The 18,742-nt window shown below is 46.6% G+C and overlaps 1 protein-coding gene across 3 annotated transcripts; it reads right to left on the bottom strand.

The window, feature by feature from the left end:
- Nucleotides 1–8,156: 8,156 nt before the first annotated feature.
- ENTPD4 (ectonucleoside triphosphate diphosphohydrolase 4) lies at nt 8,157–15,998 on the bottom strand. Of its 3 annotated transcripts, none has more exons than XM_082072672.1 (13): nt 15,941–15,998; nt 14,976–15,094; nt 14,511–14,708; nt 13,896–14,101; nt 13,403–13,553; nt 13,213–13,316; nt 12,534–12,593; nt 12,155–12,309; nt 11,161–11,327; nt 10,629–10,953; nt 9,908–9,993; nt 9,521–9,682; nt 8,157–9,256 (listed from the first exon to the last, which is right to left on the bottom strand). In XM_082072672.1, exons 2-13 carry the CDS (start codon nt 14,981–14,983, stop codon nt 9,028–9,030), a joined length of 1,851 nt encoding a protein of 616 aa, XP_081928798.1. In that variant the 5' UTR covers nt 14,984–15,094; nt 15,941–15,998; the 3' UTR covers nt 8,157–9,027. The 3 variants fall into 3 exon arrangements, with proteins under 3 accessions (XP_081928798.1, XP_081928800.1, XP_081928799.1); XM_082072674.1 differs by having other exon boundaries at nt 12,179–12,309; XM_082072673.1 differs by lacking the exon at nt 15,941–15,998 and adding an exon at nt 15,505–15,687.
- Nucleotides 15,999–18,742: the final 2,744 nt, after the last annotated feature.

Genomic DNA, 18,742 nt, shown 5'->3' with positions numbered 1-18,742 from the left:
TGATGCACCGTAACTATTCTATACACTCCCATTTTTCTGTTACTGTGAAAATACCAAGAAAACAGTGGCTTTCAAATCTCTGTTACAGAAAAGACCTTGAAACTTTGTCTTCTGACCCAGTTTGAGACAGCAACATATTCTTTGGGAAATGCTTACACTGCAGAATAGAAATGTATTTTCTCATCACCTTCGACCTTGGGTTTTTAAATCTATGTTCAATGGGTTTTCAAACAAGCCTGGAGAAAGAACAGGGGGTATTCCCAAAGGCTGATTTTGGAAGGAATATCCCCATTTATTTCAGTATATTCATATTTGTAAATGACTCTCTAGCAAGCCTTCTCATAGCACAGGACCACTGCATCCTCTTCTAGGTTAATTCCTATTATTGGAACGGGACATTGCACTGAACTGGGTGCCAATAGAAAAGGAATCCGCAACATGCTGGCAACAGCCAGAAAGCTCGTTTGGAAGCGTAACGCGGCCCTGAATAATTTAAGGAATGTCATAACTCTCCACTGAATGAACTGACAATACCAGAGCAGCTCAGCCTTGCAAGAGACCATAAGGTGTTCGGCACAAAGTCTCTCTTGCTTTTCGTTTAACAGACTCTACACAAAGTGGTCTGGTCAAGAATCAACACGGGTCTGGTTCAGCTCAACACAATGGGCCCAGTACTTACTGGTTTTGGAGGTGATACCTACCCAGAGGAGACTACACCATCTGATAATACGGTAATGGACATGACAGCCACGTTGCCATGAGTTGGAAAAGCCTCCTGCAGGGTCAATTGTGTTCTTAAAAAACAAGAAAAAGAAATATTAGAAGGAGGACAGTTGTTTCTTGGTGTGATACACAGCACATCAAGATGTCAGGACTTAAACCCAGGATGCCACGGAATCAAAGCTTGGCTTTTCTCCCCAGAGAAGCCAGCACCAGCGGGTTTTGCCCACCACAGCGCCCTAATTCTCCTGTCCCCACTCACAAAAGCAGCGAAAGGCTGCAGATTGCAATTAGCACCATGGCAATCAGCAGGATGCCGGACTCGCCTCGTTCAGTATCAGGAACGTCGTTGCGCAGCAGAAGCTCCGCAGAGTTATTTGGGACTGGCAGGAACCCGGAGGCAGTTTGGCCAGGAGGAATGTGTGAGCGTCTGCCGATCGGGGCACGGAGAAACATGACAGGCTGCCGAAGGAATGTTTGCCGAGTGCCCGGGTCGGGTAAGGATACGAGCAGCAAATGCCATGCAGGCTTCCAGCTGATGGAAGGGTTTGCCGGTTGCATAAAGCGAAGCATTCAGCAGGAATTCAGCAAAGCTCTTCGAGGTTAACACGCTGGATTCAGGGAGTTTGCTGCCCCCTTCATATTGCAGCTGGTTAAGACCAAAAGTGGAAAAATTAGGAAACTGCTCAAAATCATGTCATACAGAAAAAAAAACGCTGCTTGAACTGGATTTGCATCATCTGGTCATGCAAACAGGCAATGAGGGAAACCACTTGCCAAGCCCACCAGCCACCCTGTCACCTCTCAACCTGTTTAATTGCGACCTCATTGCTCTTTGGGCTCTGTGGAGTTCGCTGCCGTTCTCCAGAACGGACGCACAGATCTGCCGCCCCATATCCCATCCTCTCCCTACAAAGGGCCGAAGATGCACCCTGTGGCAGCAGCACCATCGCTAACGGCGGGCACTGCTTTGCTGCATTCAGCAGCTCCGCAAACATTGGATATTTTAATGCAAAACACTTGTACAAGCACCAGCATGGCTGAATTGGTCTCTTGGCTACAAATGCAGCGGCTATTCCACGTCCACATCCTTTACCTGCATCTTTTCTTCTGCATCTGCCTGCAGGACACACCTTGCCACACAGACAAGCAGTCACAGTCACGGTCTACGCTCCCAAAAATTAGGTACGCGCTATTAGGTTCTATAATCTCTCGTCTCCAATTTTGAGTTCTTCTGAAAAGGAAAGGCTCATTGCCTCCCCAAACCTCGTGTGTTCACTCTGTAGACTCGCTGGAGCCGCAGGTCGACTTGCCCTTTGCAATTCACGCAGCAGATCCGCTCAGCTCCGTAAAGGTTGCTCCGCACACAGATGATCGAGGCGATACCTGAAGAACTGCAGGACCTGCCCGCCCTGTAAGAGCGTTAATGACACGTGGCAATTTTCACACCAATTGGCCCTGGTGGAAAGTTCCCACAATGTGTAATTACAGAGCTCAATCCCTGCTTTTCAGCTTGCAGGCCGGTGAAAAACACCAATTACAGAGCAGTATGTCCAGGCATCCCCCAATTTTATGACGGGTTTAATCCCTACTGAAATTTCTACATCAGGAGCTTGGTAGTGACTGAACTGACCATCCAGAGTCCCAGCCCCTGCTATTTGGTTCTTACTGCCAATGTGCTGCCAAGGGGACTGTCAGCTTGCATTGCTCCTGTTGAGGGAGGGACCCTTGCGTCATAAAGCTTTTCCAGCCTACAAAACCAGGAAAATGAGATTCATTTTCCATAAGAAGTAACTTCAGTCCTTTGAGATCAATCTCTGCATGTGCTCCAGTGCAACGGTCAACGCAGCGCAGATGATGACCACATCACGATTACTTCCTCCATCACCCGCTTGATTTTCACATCAGGTGGCTAAAGGCACAGCCGACCTCCATGCTCCACAAAAACACTCAGAAACAAGATCCCCACCATTAACAAACCCATCTGAACAGGAGCACAAATCAGCTTCACCAGACCTGCAACAGAGTCTTCCAGCTCTCAGTTTGACGCATCCTTTAGAGATTAACGCACCTTCAGCATCCATCAGCTACACCCATCTCTGAGCAAACAAAAGGCTCATACACCCAGGTGGGTGAAAGCCTGAAGCCCTGTGAATATTCACAGCAGATACGTTGCTGTAGGGGACCCAGGGGCTCAGAGGTGACGTCTGTTCTTGTGCACGACAGCAGCACTTCCTTCTCAGCCCCTGAACAGTGGAGCAGCGCATACCCAGATAAAGCACATTCTTATATTTCTTTCCCTCACCTTTCAAGAAAGTTAGTACTGAAATCTCCCAACAGGAACGTGAGCTGCTGGTTTTCCTAGGCCAAGGAAGACTTGAGCACAAAGCACTTAGCAAGTACTTTTCATTCGCTATCTCTAAGAGCAATTACTCAGAGATCTGAGCTGTCTCTGAGCACCGATTCAGCTGTTGAAAGGCAACTTCCCCCAAGCAAGGTCCTGACAAAACGCAGGCGGCTGCAATATCTGAGCAGGACGCACCAGCATCCTTCCCCATACCTACAGCTTCCGGACAGCTTCTCTCTTGCAGCTCAGCCATCCACAAGATGAGCACAGAGGGGTGCAAAGAGCTTTGCCCCTGGAAAACACGAAAAGAGGTGTCTAGAAAAAGAGTTCGAGAAATCCAGCTTCAGCAATTCAGGATGGTGGCGACACTGTGGGACCTCATTGATGACACACACTAAAAGTTCAGGAAGGAGAGCTATATTTTTGGCTTCTTACCCCGAAGGGATGGCAGAGGCGCTGAGGTTTCCCATCCCTTCCCACTAGATGGCAAGAGTCCCCCTCCTAACAGCACAGACACTGCGGATGGGGATGAGGAGCCCAAAAAGGGACTTGTAGCCCTGACAAGCAGCGAGCAGATAGAACTGGGCTCTCCTCCAGTCTGCCAGGATTTGTTTTGCTATGGCTGAGGAAGCTGCATGCAGGAGAAAGGCAGAAGAAGGGAGGAAACGAACAGAATAAGGCATTTGGTTGTAAAAAGGGGGAGGAAGCTCAAGAACACAACGTACTGGTCTCCATTACTCCCACGCAAACCTCCTCAACCTTAAAAGGCATTATGGAAACATCTGGTTTAATGTCTTCTGGGCTGATTCACCATGACAGGCCACAGAACATGTCCTAATAAGGACAATCTCTGCTGGTGGTTCTGCTCTTACGCAGAAACTTGAACAATGAGCTCAAGGACAGAGACTCCACTTGCTGAATTTGCTCACAGAGAGGGCAGGACATGGGATGCAGGAGGGAATGTGGTGGATGCATTCATTACACACCCTTGCGTCTGATCCCACCGTTTTATTAACGCCCTTTGTTCCTGTGTGATCAGGAAGGAGCTGAGGAGCCTCAGTTTTCACAGCAGGTGAAGCCCCAAGAGTTACCCAAGATTACCACCCTCCAAAATTGGGCCACATCAAGCTGGAGAGGCCAGAGAATGGCTAGAAAACATGGCACTGTTGGAATCTCATTTGCAACTCACCACTGGAGTTATCAGAAGAGAAATGCTGGCAAAGAACCATACACGTGAGAGCCAGGAACAGAAAACATCTGCAGCCTGGAGGTTCAAATCCTGCTCATCATTTGTGGCAGGGAACGTAGAGCTGTAGCTCCTTCCAGGACCCTGGAAAGCATTTGGATTTCAAGTGTCATGTTAGTGTTTTGGGTGCATTTCTATGGTGCTGAGCACTCCCTTTTGAACACCAAGGCTCTAAAACGTATCTCCAGCAACACAAACCACTCATCACCCACCGTTAAACCAGTCCCAAGCGATTTCCCAGCACCACTTCCCACCAGTCCAAAGACCTTCAAGCACAAGCAGGCGAGAAAGTCATTGTCATCCTCCCATTCTTTAAACAAAGGGAGGGTGACCTGAAAAAAACCAACTATCGGGACCAGGTCCCCTGAACACAACACACAGAGGCTGGTGGCCAGGGACAGGGACACAGCAAGTCCTCACAAGGCTCGTTTGGGCTCTCAATGAGCTTCATGCGTTATTTAGTAGCAACAATGGCAGAAACAATGGGACAAGAAAGAACACGGTGCCCCCGATCGAGCAGGCCATCGAGTCGCTATTGACTGCCCCCTAAGTGCTGCAGAGACCAAAAACCCTTTTGTTTCCACAGGCTCTGTAGGGCTCGTGTTCCCGGAGGAGCCCTGTGCTTCATCCCTTCCCACCCTCTCCATCACACTCTGCCTTTCTCATGGGCGTAACTTGTGCCTCCCAACCACTTCTTCTTCCATTAGGGGCCACATTTGGCCTTACTTGGCCATTTTTCCCCACACAAAACCACAACAACACAAAGAAGAGCGATATGTTTAAGAGGCCGTGAAGCCAAAAGCTTTGGTATCACCGGCCTGTCCGTTCCAGGTCACTGGGACGGGTCAAAGAGCGGGGCCCTCGCCCCCACTCTGCGCTTTTCCGCGGGCTTTACCTGCCCCTAATGGACCTGGAGAAAGGACGAGGTGAATAGGAGACGCAGAAGAAAGGAAATAAAGCATGTTAATGCAGAAACAGACACAAGCAGATAAACATTACCATTGCGACTTGGGAATCCGAGCCCAGCAACAGGCGCTGAGTGAAAACAGTATTGCTAAGTCTCTTAAAGGAATCGTGTTTCCGCTGGTGCTGTTGTTTAATGCAGTCTCTGCAGAGCAGGCTTGTCCAAGGGTGGCTTTGAAAGGCTTCCTTTTCTTTCTTTTTGCAGCTCCAGATAAAGGTGGGGGGAAAAAAGAGCTGTAAGAATAATATGGACATGTTACAAACTTCTTCCTCATCCTGCAAAACCCTATGAGGGGAAGGGAAAAAAACCAAAGAAACACAACAAAAAACCACCACACACACTCTAATTCTAACGGTTAAGACACTACGGTCAGATTTTCAAAGGAGCTAAGAGCTGAATTTGCAAACCCTTGCCACGGGATGGTTCAAACACCAAAAAGCACGGCGGTCTTGTCGATGCGAGCGTTTAGGTTCAGTATTCACTGATCACTTTTGAAATCTGCGCCTCCTCCCCTTTAAGCTTTAAGCTTGTGGGCTTTAAGCTCTTAAAGCAATTAGAGGCACTCGCACATCTGTCAGCCTCAATAAAGCCAACACGCAGTGAACTCGCACAGAGGCCTCACGCAGCCCGTGTGCTGAAACCTTGCGTTGCCTGGTGCCAGTTTGCTGCCCTGATGGTCAAGATTGTATTCAAACCCGGTTTTTGACGCCCTTTCTTCTAAAACACGTTTTCCCAGGACAAAACCCCTACTCTCATACCCTAAACTCAAACCCATCCCAGATACAGCATTAAAACCACCTCCTGAAAGCATCAAGTTCCAAGTTGTTTGTGTTCTACTCTTTCCAAGGTATAAAGCAAGGACAACTGACCTTTTTAGATCCACAGCCTAAGAACCTGCTGAAATTCCCCTCAAGACACTCAGTCCTCTCCAAGCAACAGCAGGAATGGATTCTACACCCCTATGGACTCTATGGGGTGGTCTCCATGCCCTAGGAGCGTTGATAAATCAATCCAAGGCAACCAGTCTCTTTTTGGCTTGTTTTTCCACTCCAGTTCTTGGCTGTAAACCCCTCTGCACATTTCACTGCCTGCCACAGCATCCCACCCCACTTCTACTGCACCTTCTCCACGGCAGCAGCAAAACCCACAATCCCACCCTTTCTCCAGAGCTCCAAACCTTCATTTTGGAGCTGGATTAGCTCAGATGAGCAGTAATGTGCCCAAAGAGCACAGCACCATCCACTCAGCCTCCTGTTCTCCCAGCCCTGATAGGCTCTTGCTTCTAATGAGTATAATCACTTTCACCTGTGCACCTTAATTAACTCAGCTGCCTCTCACTGTGCCTCCTACACCTGAGTGAGATCAAGGGGTGTCACTCTTTATTCTGAACCAACTCACTAGAAAAAGCGGGACAATACCACCATGACCCAGGAGGAGAACAAAGTCAATGGAAAAAAAGCTTCCTGCCCCATTTTCCCCGAACACTTTCTCACCACCATCCATCACCTTATCTCCCTTCCCATTCCAAACACTCCTGCTCCATATCTTCATTCCCCAGCGTGGTGCTTTCAAAAAACCTGAGTGTGGAAACCCTAAAGCTCCATGTGAGCACAAGCCCCGTCTGTGTCCGTTCTCCCAGTGCTGTTCCTGTTCCTCCTGCATTCACCTGCGGCTCGTTCTACCAAAACCTTCCCGCTCTGAGGCCATAAAACACACGCTCCAATCTTCACAGCCAGGGCTGCTCCATCCTACAAGATAAAAAAGCAGCGTTGAAATCCTGCGCTCGGTTCAACCGTGACATCCTACATAACTTCAGACAACCGTTTTTCCTTATAGCACCTTGGTTAAGGCCGGAATAGTTGTTTTTGTTTTTCTTCATGACTGTCCATTATTTAATAACAATTTGCTGGCTTTATTAAAGAATAAATTTTAAAGTTATATATTACAATGATTTCTCTCTTTTTGACGTTCTCTTAAGTGTTAAGGATGCCACTAGGAAGAAAACGCTGCAGCGTCTAAAAGGAATTTCTGGTTTAGGTCTGACACATTCCTTCTTTTTTTCATATTTTTATGATTTTCGTAAGTTTCTTTATTGGTCTCTTTTGGGTTGGACTGTTTTCTGCTTGCTGCACTCAAGACTCTTTTGCTAAGAGATGCTCGGCGTCTGCCTGGATTTTGCCAAGTCCCACACTGATACTTCCACTATCATGGAAGGAGCTGCTTTATCTAAGGGTGCAATTAAAAGCTCCGGCCTCTCATTTTGGGCATCTCAGAATCGGGAAGTACAAGCTCTGTAACAATGGGCACTGTCAGCTTCCTGATAATTCTTATCAGCCCAGGACTGCACCAAGTTTGTACCACAGCTCCTGACTGTGTATTATCTAAGTGCTCGAAAAGTAGCAAATTGCAAACCCAGCGCTTGGATTGGAAAGGCACAAAGGATCCTTTATAAAAAGGAGTCATTGTTATTTCTGAACGTTCAGTTCAAGATTCTGTTGCCATTTCAAGAATTACCTAGATACATGATGGAATTTTATGACTGCAGCAGCCATCTCCAGACACGGGTGGAAGGGATGGGAGGTTTAGCACCTAAATTTAGCTGCAGTTCAGCAGATCAGGCCTAAGTTCCCTACACAAAGGCAAAACCAAGCATATGGAAAGCAGACAAACCAGTTCAAAGTATCTAGACTTTTAGATGAATAAACTGCACCTTAAATATGACCAAAATGGTATGAACGTGTCCAGTTTCCAGCACTGCAAACAGCATCCAGTTTTCCAGCACATTCACACCTACTAGAAGAGAATACAGTTTGGCCAGTTGGATACAAGCAGCGAAAACAAAAGGGATATTGTGCAATAAAATACCCATACACCAGAAGTTCATAAAAATCCCACTTTTAATCATGGACAAATTTGCTTTCAAGTAAAATCAACAGTTTTAAATAAAATATAAATTAACAAATCAGAGTACCCAAAAAACAACAAAAAGAGACACTGTGCATGTCTACTCTAGCAGAAACAGAAGTCTGGGCGTATTCCAGTTCTCTTCACCTTACTGGAGTTTCAGGGAGATCTCTGAATGATTATGAAACAGAAATAAAGGATTAAAAACTAGTGACTTTTGCCACTACGAGGATATCACTTCCGAGACAAATGGGGCAAGTGTCACATAACCAAAACTGATTTAAGCAGTTTTGTGGAAGCACAGCATTGGGTGCAATAGATTTTTCTTCTCCATCACAGTACTTATTCCAGAATATAAAATCAGATAAGCTGTCCTAAAAGGTTCTCTTACTGCTTTTGAAAACCCTGCACTTCCTTTTCTTTGACTGAGCAGGCTCAGAATCAAGGAGTCAAGTGATATCAATCCTGGAATCTGGAAAAGAAAAGCAGTCCTCATTCACCCCAGCTAACAGCATTTCACAACCTCACCCAAAGGATGAGAATTCACACTCATTCTCTTACCATACATAGCTTAAGCTGCTACTACTCATTTACTGACAAGTCTTTGCTTGTCCCATTACACGCAAAAGTGCAATATTAAAAATAAAACACATAATTTTTGGCAGATATTGTCTAACGAGACTAAGCCAAGTTGACCCCGTTTTCCCACGTTTCCAAAGCCCAGCTGTATCCCACACTCTAGGCAATCTGCTTCTTCAATGGTTTAAAGGGACAAAAAGGAGGAACCCTGAGGCAAAAATGGCTTTTTGTGTAGCAAGTCCAATAAAAAGTCTCCGCCGCAGTGTCTCATAAGGGTCCTGCGATCTTCTGTGCTGGGAGACCCTCCTCGATCCAGAGGGAAGAGGACGAGCCGTTCCGCAGCATCCGCCGGTGGATGCGCCGCAGCCTCAGCAGGTAAAGCAGGATGGAGAGCAGCACGATCAGAAAACAGACAAAAAACAAGTAGTGATTGTACACGAAGGAGAAGCTCCTCCAGTGGGAGTGACTGCCACGGAAGTTTTCTTGCTGGATGTCTCTGAAAAGAATCAAAGGGATAACAGACCTAAGTTGCAAGTCAAACTTTGCCTCCAAATTATCCTACCAAACAATACAGAGCCCGCTTGAGTAGAATCATCTTTATAAAGCATTAATTGAGCTGCCTGAAATACATACTGAGGACATATACAAGGCATTACAACATCATCAGCTGCTTCACTCTCCCCACGTTTCTTCCCTTCACAGGACTCCCACACCTTCCACCCCAACGCTATTTCCAGATATTTGAGAAAACAGCTGGTACCTTAAAGGTAAAAACCGCGTTCGGTAAAGAATGGCTCCCAAGGTCCACTGCACCTCTTTATCATAAACCTGCAGAGCTGTTTTCAAATTGTTGTAACTCACAGGAAAAGAGAAGCCGCTGTGAAATACTTCATACATCCAGGCGGACTTAAAACACTGGTACCTATAGAAAGAGCAGCACAAGGTCAGACCAGCAGCCAGAGAGTCCCAGAGCACCAGGGAGCACAATTAGACACATAATTACCAGTACTTTGTAACGGCTGATGCAATATTTAAGGTTATATTCACACCTTCAATGATTTCATTAAATGGATCATTGGGACATGACCTCGACCTCTCCCTGGTGACTCTGCGCAAATGAATTTGCTGTACAAACACAAATACTCACTTCAATCTGTGGAGATCAGCATGTGATGCATAAAGACCACGGTCAAAACGCTCCCGGAGGACGGACCACTTAGTGGCACAATAATCCTTCAAGGAAAAAAAAGAAAGACTTCAACATTGCTTCTGCCTCCAGCAGAAAAAAAGCTGGAAAACTCCAAAAACCAGCTTGCCTCGCACTGCTTATAATCCAGATCACAATTTTCATGGTATTTTCTGTAACATTTTGATCCATACTTGGCACATGCAGTTAAATTATATCAGTAGCACTTAAAGTCTTTGGTCAGGTACCTGGAGATGTTTTTAGGGCATTAAAGCAGCTCATATTCATTTATTTTATGTTGTAGCCTTACTTGAAACTGTCCCAAACAGACTGAGCCCTGTCAGGAATAACACCTGAGAAACTGCTACAAAATGCATGAAGCAAGAGGAATTAATTTTTCTAACAACTAATACATTCCTATAAAGAAGCAAGGGATGGAATCAGCACAGATTTCCTCATTATCAATAGTTGACTACCATTCCCTCTATGGCCCATTTTACTATTGTGCCTTAAAACAAGAAAGAAAACCCAGTGAGGAAGAATGATGTTCTGCGATAGTTCACTGCAGGATAAAAGCATTTTGGATCTTCAGAAGAAGAGTTTTGTTGCAAGACTTTCAGAACAAAACGCTTTTGGAGAGTTGTTTTGATTTAGAAAAAGCTTTCCCTCCAGAACACTTTACCTTTGCAGCTTTCATGAACTTGGCAGCATTGTAATCTCCTCCCATGCGTAACACGTCCTCGGTGCAGTAGTAGAACTCTGAGAAACCGTAGAATTCGCTGTTCTGGAAGTGCACAGCAGGCTGGTAGACACCATTCAGGGACGTCTGCGTTTCATTGGTCTTATTCATGAAGGGCTGAATGATCTCCCGACACAGATTGAAGTCTCCCGTTCCTCGCAGATACATGATCTGTCCGTTCTGCTGGATCTCGTCCTGAGCATCCAGCGGCAGGCAAGGATCTAGGTAGGGTAGATCAGAACTCATGCCAGTCTGTTTGCCCAGCAGTCTGTAGAAAATAAAAGAATAAGCACAGTAACAACTCAAAATCAGAAACATCAAGCTCTGAGATAAAACAGCATCAAATTTAAAGAAACTTCAGCATTGCACACAGAGAAATTAAGTTTTATATCAGGACTTTTTGCTAAATATATCCAGGTTAGGGGCTTCCTGAGCCCAGTGATGCACAGAACCATATTCCCAAGCAGACCCTTACTTGTTTTTAAGCACTGTGCTGGTGAATACACTGTCTTCGTATCTCTGGCGCGCTGCATTTCCTCCAAAGCCAAGGAACGTGGCTACGTAGACTCTGTACACGTGCTCAGTCTGATGAGCGTCACAGCCCAGGTTGAATTCTGCAAGTAAGTTTTTGGCTACTTCCTCCTGTATGAACAAACACCCAAGATTAGCTATAAACAATACGAACCAGAATCTAAAAAATTAGGGTTTTGGACAACTGCGTGCCCTTGACATCTTTAAACTTCACTCCTTACTTATCTGTATCTATAATTTATACAACCTGTGATAATAAAAACCCATCATTTCATGCGAAGATATATATCATTATAACGATGCATTGAGAGTCAAAACATAGGGCTTTTATGTTGTTCTTTAGATAATTTCTCAATGAAGCTAATAGGAGGTTATTCAGCTTCAAAATTCAGGAATTCCTCTGGAACTCAGTGAACTGAAGTTACAGCAATTTATGCTCCATTTAAGACTTGTAACAAAGATATTTGCTTCCTACAATAGATGAATTGTGCTGAGGATGTAGATGATATTTATATAAACTGTACTGTTACCCCCCGTGTCCGGTTAATTCCATTTCTTCCAACCCAACTTGAAAGAAAAGGTCATATTTTATACAACTTCTTGTATAGGAACCACACAATGTTTTGTTTCTAAACTCCTACAGTCTCATAAGAAATTCAAAAATGGCACATACATGCACACACACACAGAGAACGCATGCCCACTTAAATGAAAAAATTAGTGGCAAATTATAATAATGAAAGTGAAATAAGTGTTCAAATGAACAAAATACAAATGAAGTGCTTAGCTGATGAAGGATTTGTATTTGCCTTCTTCTCTTGCCTTGGTTTTGGAACGTGATGTAATGAAGAACAGGACTCGCAACAAAGAAAACCAAACCAACGACTATGCATGAAAATAAACCAAAAGGAAAAGAAGGAAGTTGCACAGATAATAACCTGCTGCGAAGAGGCAAAGCTTACAGTTTTAGGGACTTCGTACGCTATCTGAGTCGACACGCCGCCCATGTCGAGAATACCCACTGTCCTCTTACGGAAAATGGCCTCTTTGTTCTCACTGCCTGGGACGTGCACCTCCACAATCGCCTCATCCTCTGCACAAAACCATAAAAGACCAAGGAGAAATACAGCTGAGCTGGGCCTAAAGTTAACTTTCGGTTTTTAGCAATGCAGATCATTGAAGTTTCACAAAAAATTTAAGCCAACATCAGCATCTGCACACGCACTGTTCACTAATATCTGTCTAAAATCAACAGGGAAAGCACAGGGAGGTACTCAAAGTCCTCCCTAAAATCCAGTTCACAATTAAGATACTTACCATCATCTGTGTGTTCAAATCTCCCAAGAACAAAGTTGATGCCGATCCACGCGTACACTCCTACGTGCATAAGAAAACAGATTTCAGGAGTATCTGGTACATATCATCTTAAAAACAGTGAGGGATCTTTTTCCATGTGAGTTATTACGATATATCACTGCTCATAGTTTATTACCTAAAATATTTACAAGTTAAACATTCCTGACAAGATAGTCTATTCCATCTCTCCCAAGTCAAGGCTATAATAAAGTCCTAATTCTATGTAATAAAGACAGTCTGATGTGTAAATTTCACCAAAAATAAGCACTTTATCTTTCAAAGTGATTTTAAGCTGCTCACACCAGAACATCGCTCCTTTAGAAACTGTTTTTCCCTGCAAAGTTTCTTCCATCAAGAACATTGTGCCTTATCCTCACCCCTCCCTCCCCAAAGCTGGAGAAAATAGATTGAAATTCCTGCTAAACACAGAGAAGTTGTTTTCACGGATAATTAGAAAACATTTAGACAAGTTAGAGGATCACAGCAGATGATCATCTCCACACTCCACATGGTGCTACTGAGGAATAAGGTCTCCCAACCAAACTAGAATTTTAAAAAGCAACAGTAACAACAAAATTATCCAAGTTGTACCGTGAAAATAATAAACATTTCAAAGGTCGCTTTTCCAACGTTAACCTACCTTCCTGCTTCCCTGAAATAACCTCTGCATGCGAGTCCGAAAACAGAAAATCAAAATGCACGGGAATATCAGTGAGCAGATCTTCAAGTATCGCCTTCTGCTGGCTGCAAAATTACATTTGGGGCAGTTAAAAAGAGTCAGACACACCAAGGTCACTATTCTAAAGGCTAAAAATAAGATGTGCAATAACCTTTCTGGCAGAATCCTCATTCCTGCAGTACACAGAATGTAAAGAGGCGTCTCTTTGTGTTTTGCGCGTGGCACGTGTTCGGCAGCAAAGCTCAGAAGTGGAGAAATATAATCGCTGACCTTTTCAGGAGAGCTGGCAAACTCCGATATGCCTGGTGAAACAGATAAATACGAGGGTGAAACAACTCAGGCATCAGGTATTTCCTGGTAAATCTCAATAACCAACACAGCAGAGAAATGAGCAACCCAAAGCCAAACCCAGGAAATCGGCTACAGGAATACAAACCAAGTTAACAGTTAATCATCCTCCAAATATGAAACAAAAACCTGCATTAGGTTTATTACCTATTTATATAATTGCTGGGGGGGAGTGCCACGCTGACAACTCACAAGTGTCCTTTACCCAGAGACTTTAAATATGGGCTTCGAAAAAGCAAATTTGGGACAGGCAACTATTTAGAAAATTGCATCTAATATTAATTTCTTTCCAGTACCTGGTTTAATTTTCATAACGACCGGTTTTCTGGTTTTGTCCCTCATCTGCTTGATGTCCAAGAGATCGTGTGGATTCCCATTGTGCCGTGGCCAACAATACACAAAAATCCTCGAGCCGCTGCTGCCACAGTCCACGACGATCCCATAGTTCAGATTGGGGTTGTTTGTATCTGTGGCTTCAGTGTCAGTTACTCGGGCAAGATATCTAGAAGAAAACCAGATGTTGGGTTGAATATAGAAGTTTTTCTCAACATCAGACAACGCTTTCCCGATAGGAATCACTCAGTTTTCACTATTGCTGAAGGAAGTGAAGTGCCACCAATAAGAATCAAATTCCCACAATAAATACTGAAAGCACTTTTCAAAATAATTTACCATGCAACATTCTGGCACCAATAGTTTTACTGAGCTGCTACAGACAGATAAAATATTAGAAAACTGAATTATTGATAAGTGATAATCAACTTAGACAAGGAATGCTTCATAAAAAGCAGGAAGTTTTACTCATCCATTTCCCCCCCTTCACATATTTTACAGACACAACCTGCCAGTGTTTTCTCTTTCGCACCAAAACTACATTTTGTTCCTTCCCAAAAAGCCTCTCCCACTCTCACCTGTGGAACCTTTTGTCCCTGTACGCACGCCCATATTTATTGCGGATAACAACCAGCGAGTAGTAAAGCAAAGAGACGGCAGCAGCGAGAATTCCTATGACGAGGATCTGCCGCAGGGTGGTGTTGAGAATCCGGGGACACCCCACCGGGGAGATGCTGAAGTGCCAAGAAGCAGGAAGCAAACACGAGATGCTGATCCTAAAATTCAAAGGGGATAATCTGCTTTAAAAATGGACTTTACTACCAAAAAGAAGCACAGTGCATTTTAAAACAGGCTAAGGGCAAACAGATTCTTTACAAAACTTCTTACTCTGCTCTAGCTTTGCTCATGCTCTGGCTTGAGTGTAACCGAGACACTATTCCCACCTTTGAATTCATCATTAGCCACGAATTAATGATTAAGTTCCCTGTCCTTCACTCAACAGACATCACAGCTTGATCTGACAGTTCCTTTGGGATTCTTACCTCCCCATTTTGGGATGCGAGGAGCAGAAAGACCAGCTGGTGCTCCGACATCAGCCGGTCACCTCAGACTGAGCAGGCACGTCCCCCATTCCCAAAGCCATCGTTCTTCTGTTCCTGAGCTAGAAAGAAAACACAGATGATCTAGAGAGCGTTCAAAGGGCACTGTCAGCAGATGGATCTTCAGCCCCGCTACCACCTGCAAAGCCAGTCCCCAAGATGTAAATCACAGGATCCCAGAATGTCAGGGGTTGGAGGGCCCTGGAAAGCTCATCCAGTGCAATCCCCCCATGGAGCAGGAACACCCAGATGAGGTTACACAGGAAGGTGTCCAGGCGGGTTGGAATGTCTGCACAGAAGGAGACTCCACAACCCCCTGGGCAGCCTGGGCCAGGCTCTGCCATGCTCACTGAGAAGAAGTTTCTTCTCAAATTTAAGTGGAACCTTTTGTGTTTCAGTTTGAACCCATTACCCCTTGTCCTATCACTGGTTGTCACCCAGAAGAGCCTGGCTCCATCCTCCTGACACTCACCCTTTATAAACAATAAGGTCACCCCTCAGTCTCCTCTTGTCCAGCTCCAGAGCCCCAGCTCCCTCAGCCTTTCCTCACACAGGAGATGCTCCACTCCATCCTCTTTGTAAGGGCTCCAGACATAACATAATAGAAGCAATATTTTAAAAACCCCACGAACGGTGACAGTTCAACACAGGCCAGGACTGCCCGTCCTTCCCCACCGCCCCCGCCGCTCTCACCGCCCACACACGCCCCCCGCCTAACAAACCACCAAGGCCCCGCTCCGAGCGGAGCGAACAGGCCCCAGCAGCCCCCGGAGGACCCTCGGCCCTTCCTCCGGACCCCAGCGGCGGGCAGGCCGCACGGCCCGGCCCGTGTAACCCCCGTGCCCGCAGCTCCGCTCCCGCTCCCCCATCCCCTCGGCCGGGCCCCGGGCAGCGGGCACCGCGCTCACCTCCCGCCCCGCCGCATAGCAACGGACACCGCGCCACTTCCGGGGCCCGCCGCCGGACGTGACGCACGCACGCACGCATATACGTGGCGCGGACGTTCGAGATGCTGGGCTGGGAAAGGGATTCCCCGGGGGGGGCGTGGCCACGGGTGCGAGGGGGGACGTGGTTGGTGGGGGGGGGCGTGGTTGGTGGGGGAGGGCGCGGTGGGTGTGAGGGGCGTGGCCAAGGCGCGGGGGCGTGGCCAAGACGCAGGCGTTGAATTCATGCTTGTTTAATTTATTGATTTAATTAATAAATTAATTAAAATAATTAATAAATTAGTGTATAGCCTGGGGGCAAATGCTGCGGGGTTCTGCAAGCTGTAGATGGCATTGCTGGCATAACCATAAACATAAATACAGTAAATAAACATACAAGCAGACACTTCTAAATACAAATATACACACAGAAACATTCGTTTATATATTAAATGTACGCAGTGCATGGTAGCAGCCATAATAAGCATCTAAATGTTTATATTTTAAGTAATAAATAAATGAATCTGGTTAAGTAAAATGAGTTAAAAGCCGCTTGGTGCCTCGTAGGAGGAACCGTCCTGCGCGTTGCCACTGAGCGGCAGCACCAATGTGCCCACGCAGCGCTGGGAGCTGGAAAGAAAACGTTTATCCAGGCAACGATAATGTGTTAATAACAGGATTAACCTCGTGGAGAGGCCGGGGAGCCTCGCTGGAGCGCTTCCCGGGATGACGGGTTATTTTGCGTGCTGTGTTTTGCACACCGGGTTTTGCTCGTCGGGGTTTGCACACTGGATCCTGCACACCAGGTTTTGCACGCCAGGTTTTGTACACTGGGTTTTCCCTGCTGGGTTTTGCATACTGAGTTTGGCACGCTGAGTTCTGCACACTGAGATTTTCACACTGGATTTTGCACATTGAGTTTTGCACAGTGAGTTCTGCACACTGAGTTCTGCACACTGAGTTTTGCATGCTGGATTTTGCACGCTGAGTTTTGCACACTGAGTTTTTCACGCTGGATTTTGCACGCTGGATTTTGCATGCTGAGTTTTGCACACTGAGTTCTGCAGACTGAGTTCTGCAGACTGAGTTTTGCAAGCTGAGTTTTGCACGCTGAGTTCTGCACACTGAGTTTTTCACCCTGGATTTTGCACGCTGAGTTTTGCTGCATAACCAGGCTGGGACCACAGCTCCGCTTCCCACCATATCTCACTGCAGCTCCTTTGCCATGCGCTGAGAACGAAGTCACTTTTCTCTAACACGTTTTTGCACAACAGTTAAAGTGTTTCAATTAACTTCTCATAGAAGCAAAGCAGAAATACACTAAGCCACACCATGCGTGGTGTGCCACGGATTGAGGGCAGGGGAGAGGGATTTGCTGGGGCTGGAGGGAGGACTCCAGGTCTGCAGCTCCAAAATGGGCGAGACATTTGGTGTCTTCAGGATTTTTGCGTTTTAACTCTTGTCCATGGGTGTATATCCCTTGTTACATTGGGCCCAAACGGAGCGGGCAGCCTTGAACTTGCAAGGAAAGCTGCGCTGGGTGTGCGCTGGCAAGAAAGAAAATGCTTTGGGACGGCAAATTATGCCTAATTAATGAGAGGACCTGCAAGGAGAAGGAGCTTTAGGACCGTCCTGGCATTGCACAGGCTCCCACCGGCCACACAGCAGCTGTCACAGCCCTTTCCGAGCTGAATTTCACCAAAAAGCAGCTGCTGCAGATTGCGCTTGGGGGAAATGGCTGCGGGATGCTGCCGGCATGCATGGAGACGAAGGCACAAGCAGGAGCATGTTGGCGGCAGCAAAGGCTTTGTGGGCTGAAAGAAACACCCATCAAACCACGCAAACAAAACCGCAGCGCTGGGGGGTGGTTTGCTGGGAGCTCAGGGTGGATTCTGCATCTCCAGGGGTCGCCCTGGGCCGAACCGGGTGTTCGAGATGCTGAAAAACGTGCGGGAGTTGAAGAGCCGCCCATAAAACCCTCATTGCCAGAGTCCGCGGGCGGCGCAAAATGGAGGAATGCGCGCCGGTTGTTTCTGAGCGTGCTAATTGTTTCCAGATGCGCGCTCCTCGCAGCGAAAACATTGGTTGTTTGCGAATGTATTTCATTCCACCGTTAACAGCACCGCCAAGCGGGAGTAAAACCTTTCGTGCCGGTCACACAGACCTGGGCTCTGCCTCTGGGCTCCCAGCGTTCTGCAGGGAAGTTTTCCCCTAATCCTGCTGTGCTCACCCTGTGCAATGCAAGAAATTTGGGTTAAAGCTGCTAAAATCCTTTGGTTCGCTCTGAATTGGCGCCTGGAGTGAGCAGCTTGATGCAGAACCAAAGCGCTGGGGCATCAACCATTTCCAAAGAAAACCCATGTGTAGGACACGCACAGGTCCCCCCTGAGCCCCCGCTGAGGTGTGTGCGGGGTGCCTGGTCACTATCTCGGGGCTGCACGTCGCCCATCCCACCGCACCCTCCCCAATATCAGCCCCCGCCGAGCACCGGGACCAGCAGATATCACCCAGCGCTGAGCTGTGTCTCCCAGCTGGACTGTTCTCCTTGCATTTTTGTGTGTATTTGTTAGAACACCCCTCTGCCCATTTCCAAGGGCATCCCTGCTGCTGGCCGCGCTCACTCTGTGGCGAATAAAGCTCATTTCTCCTTTGCTTGCACTGCAGCAGCAGGTTAGGACTGCCCGCCAGCCACGGCCCCATTTGCAGAGCCTTCATCTCCTCCTTTTCTGCTCTTTTAATCGCACAAAACCCTGCCCAGAAGAGGCTGGTTAAACAACATGACCAAGG

The sequence above is a fragment of the Streptopelia decaocto genome (genome assembly GCF_964273445.1).
Source record: "Streptopelia decaocto genome assembly, chromosome: 25".
NCBI lineage: Eukaryota > Metazoa > Chordata > Aves > Columbiformes > Columbidae > Streptopelia > Streptopelia decaocto.
This window is presented reverse-complemented; position numbering and strand designations above follow the sequence as displayed.

Bases quoted from the DNA above. Each gene is read 5' to 3' on its own strand.
- ENTPD4 (XM_082072672.1), bottom strand. The intron at 13,317-13,402 runs GTTATTGCACAT...GTAATTTTGCAG, and splicing joins ATGAGGATTCTGCCAGAAAG to CCAGCAGAAGGCGATACTTG. The intron at 10,954-11,160 runs GTAAGGGTCTGC...TATTTTCTACAG, and splicing joins AGCACAGTGCTTAAAAACAA to ACTGCTGGGCAAACAGACTG.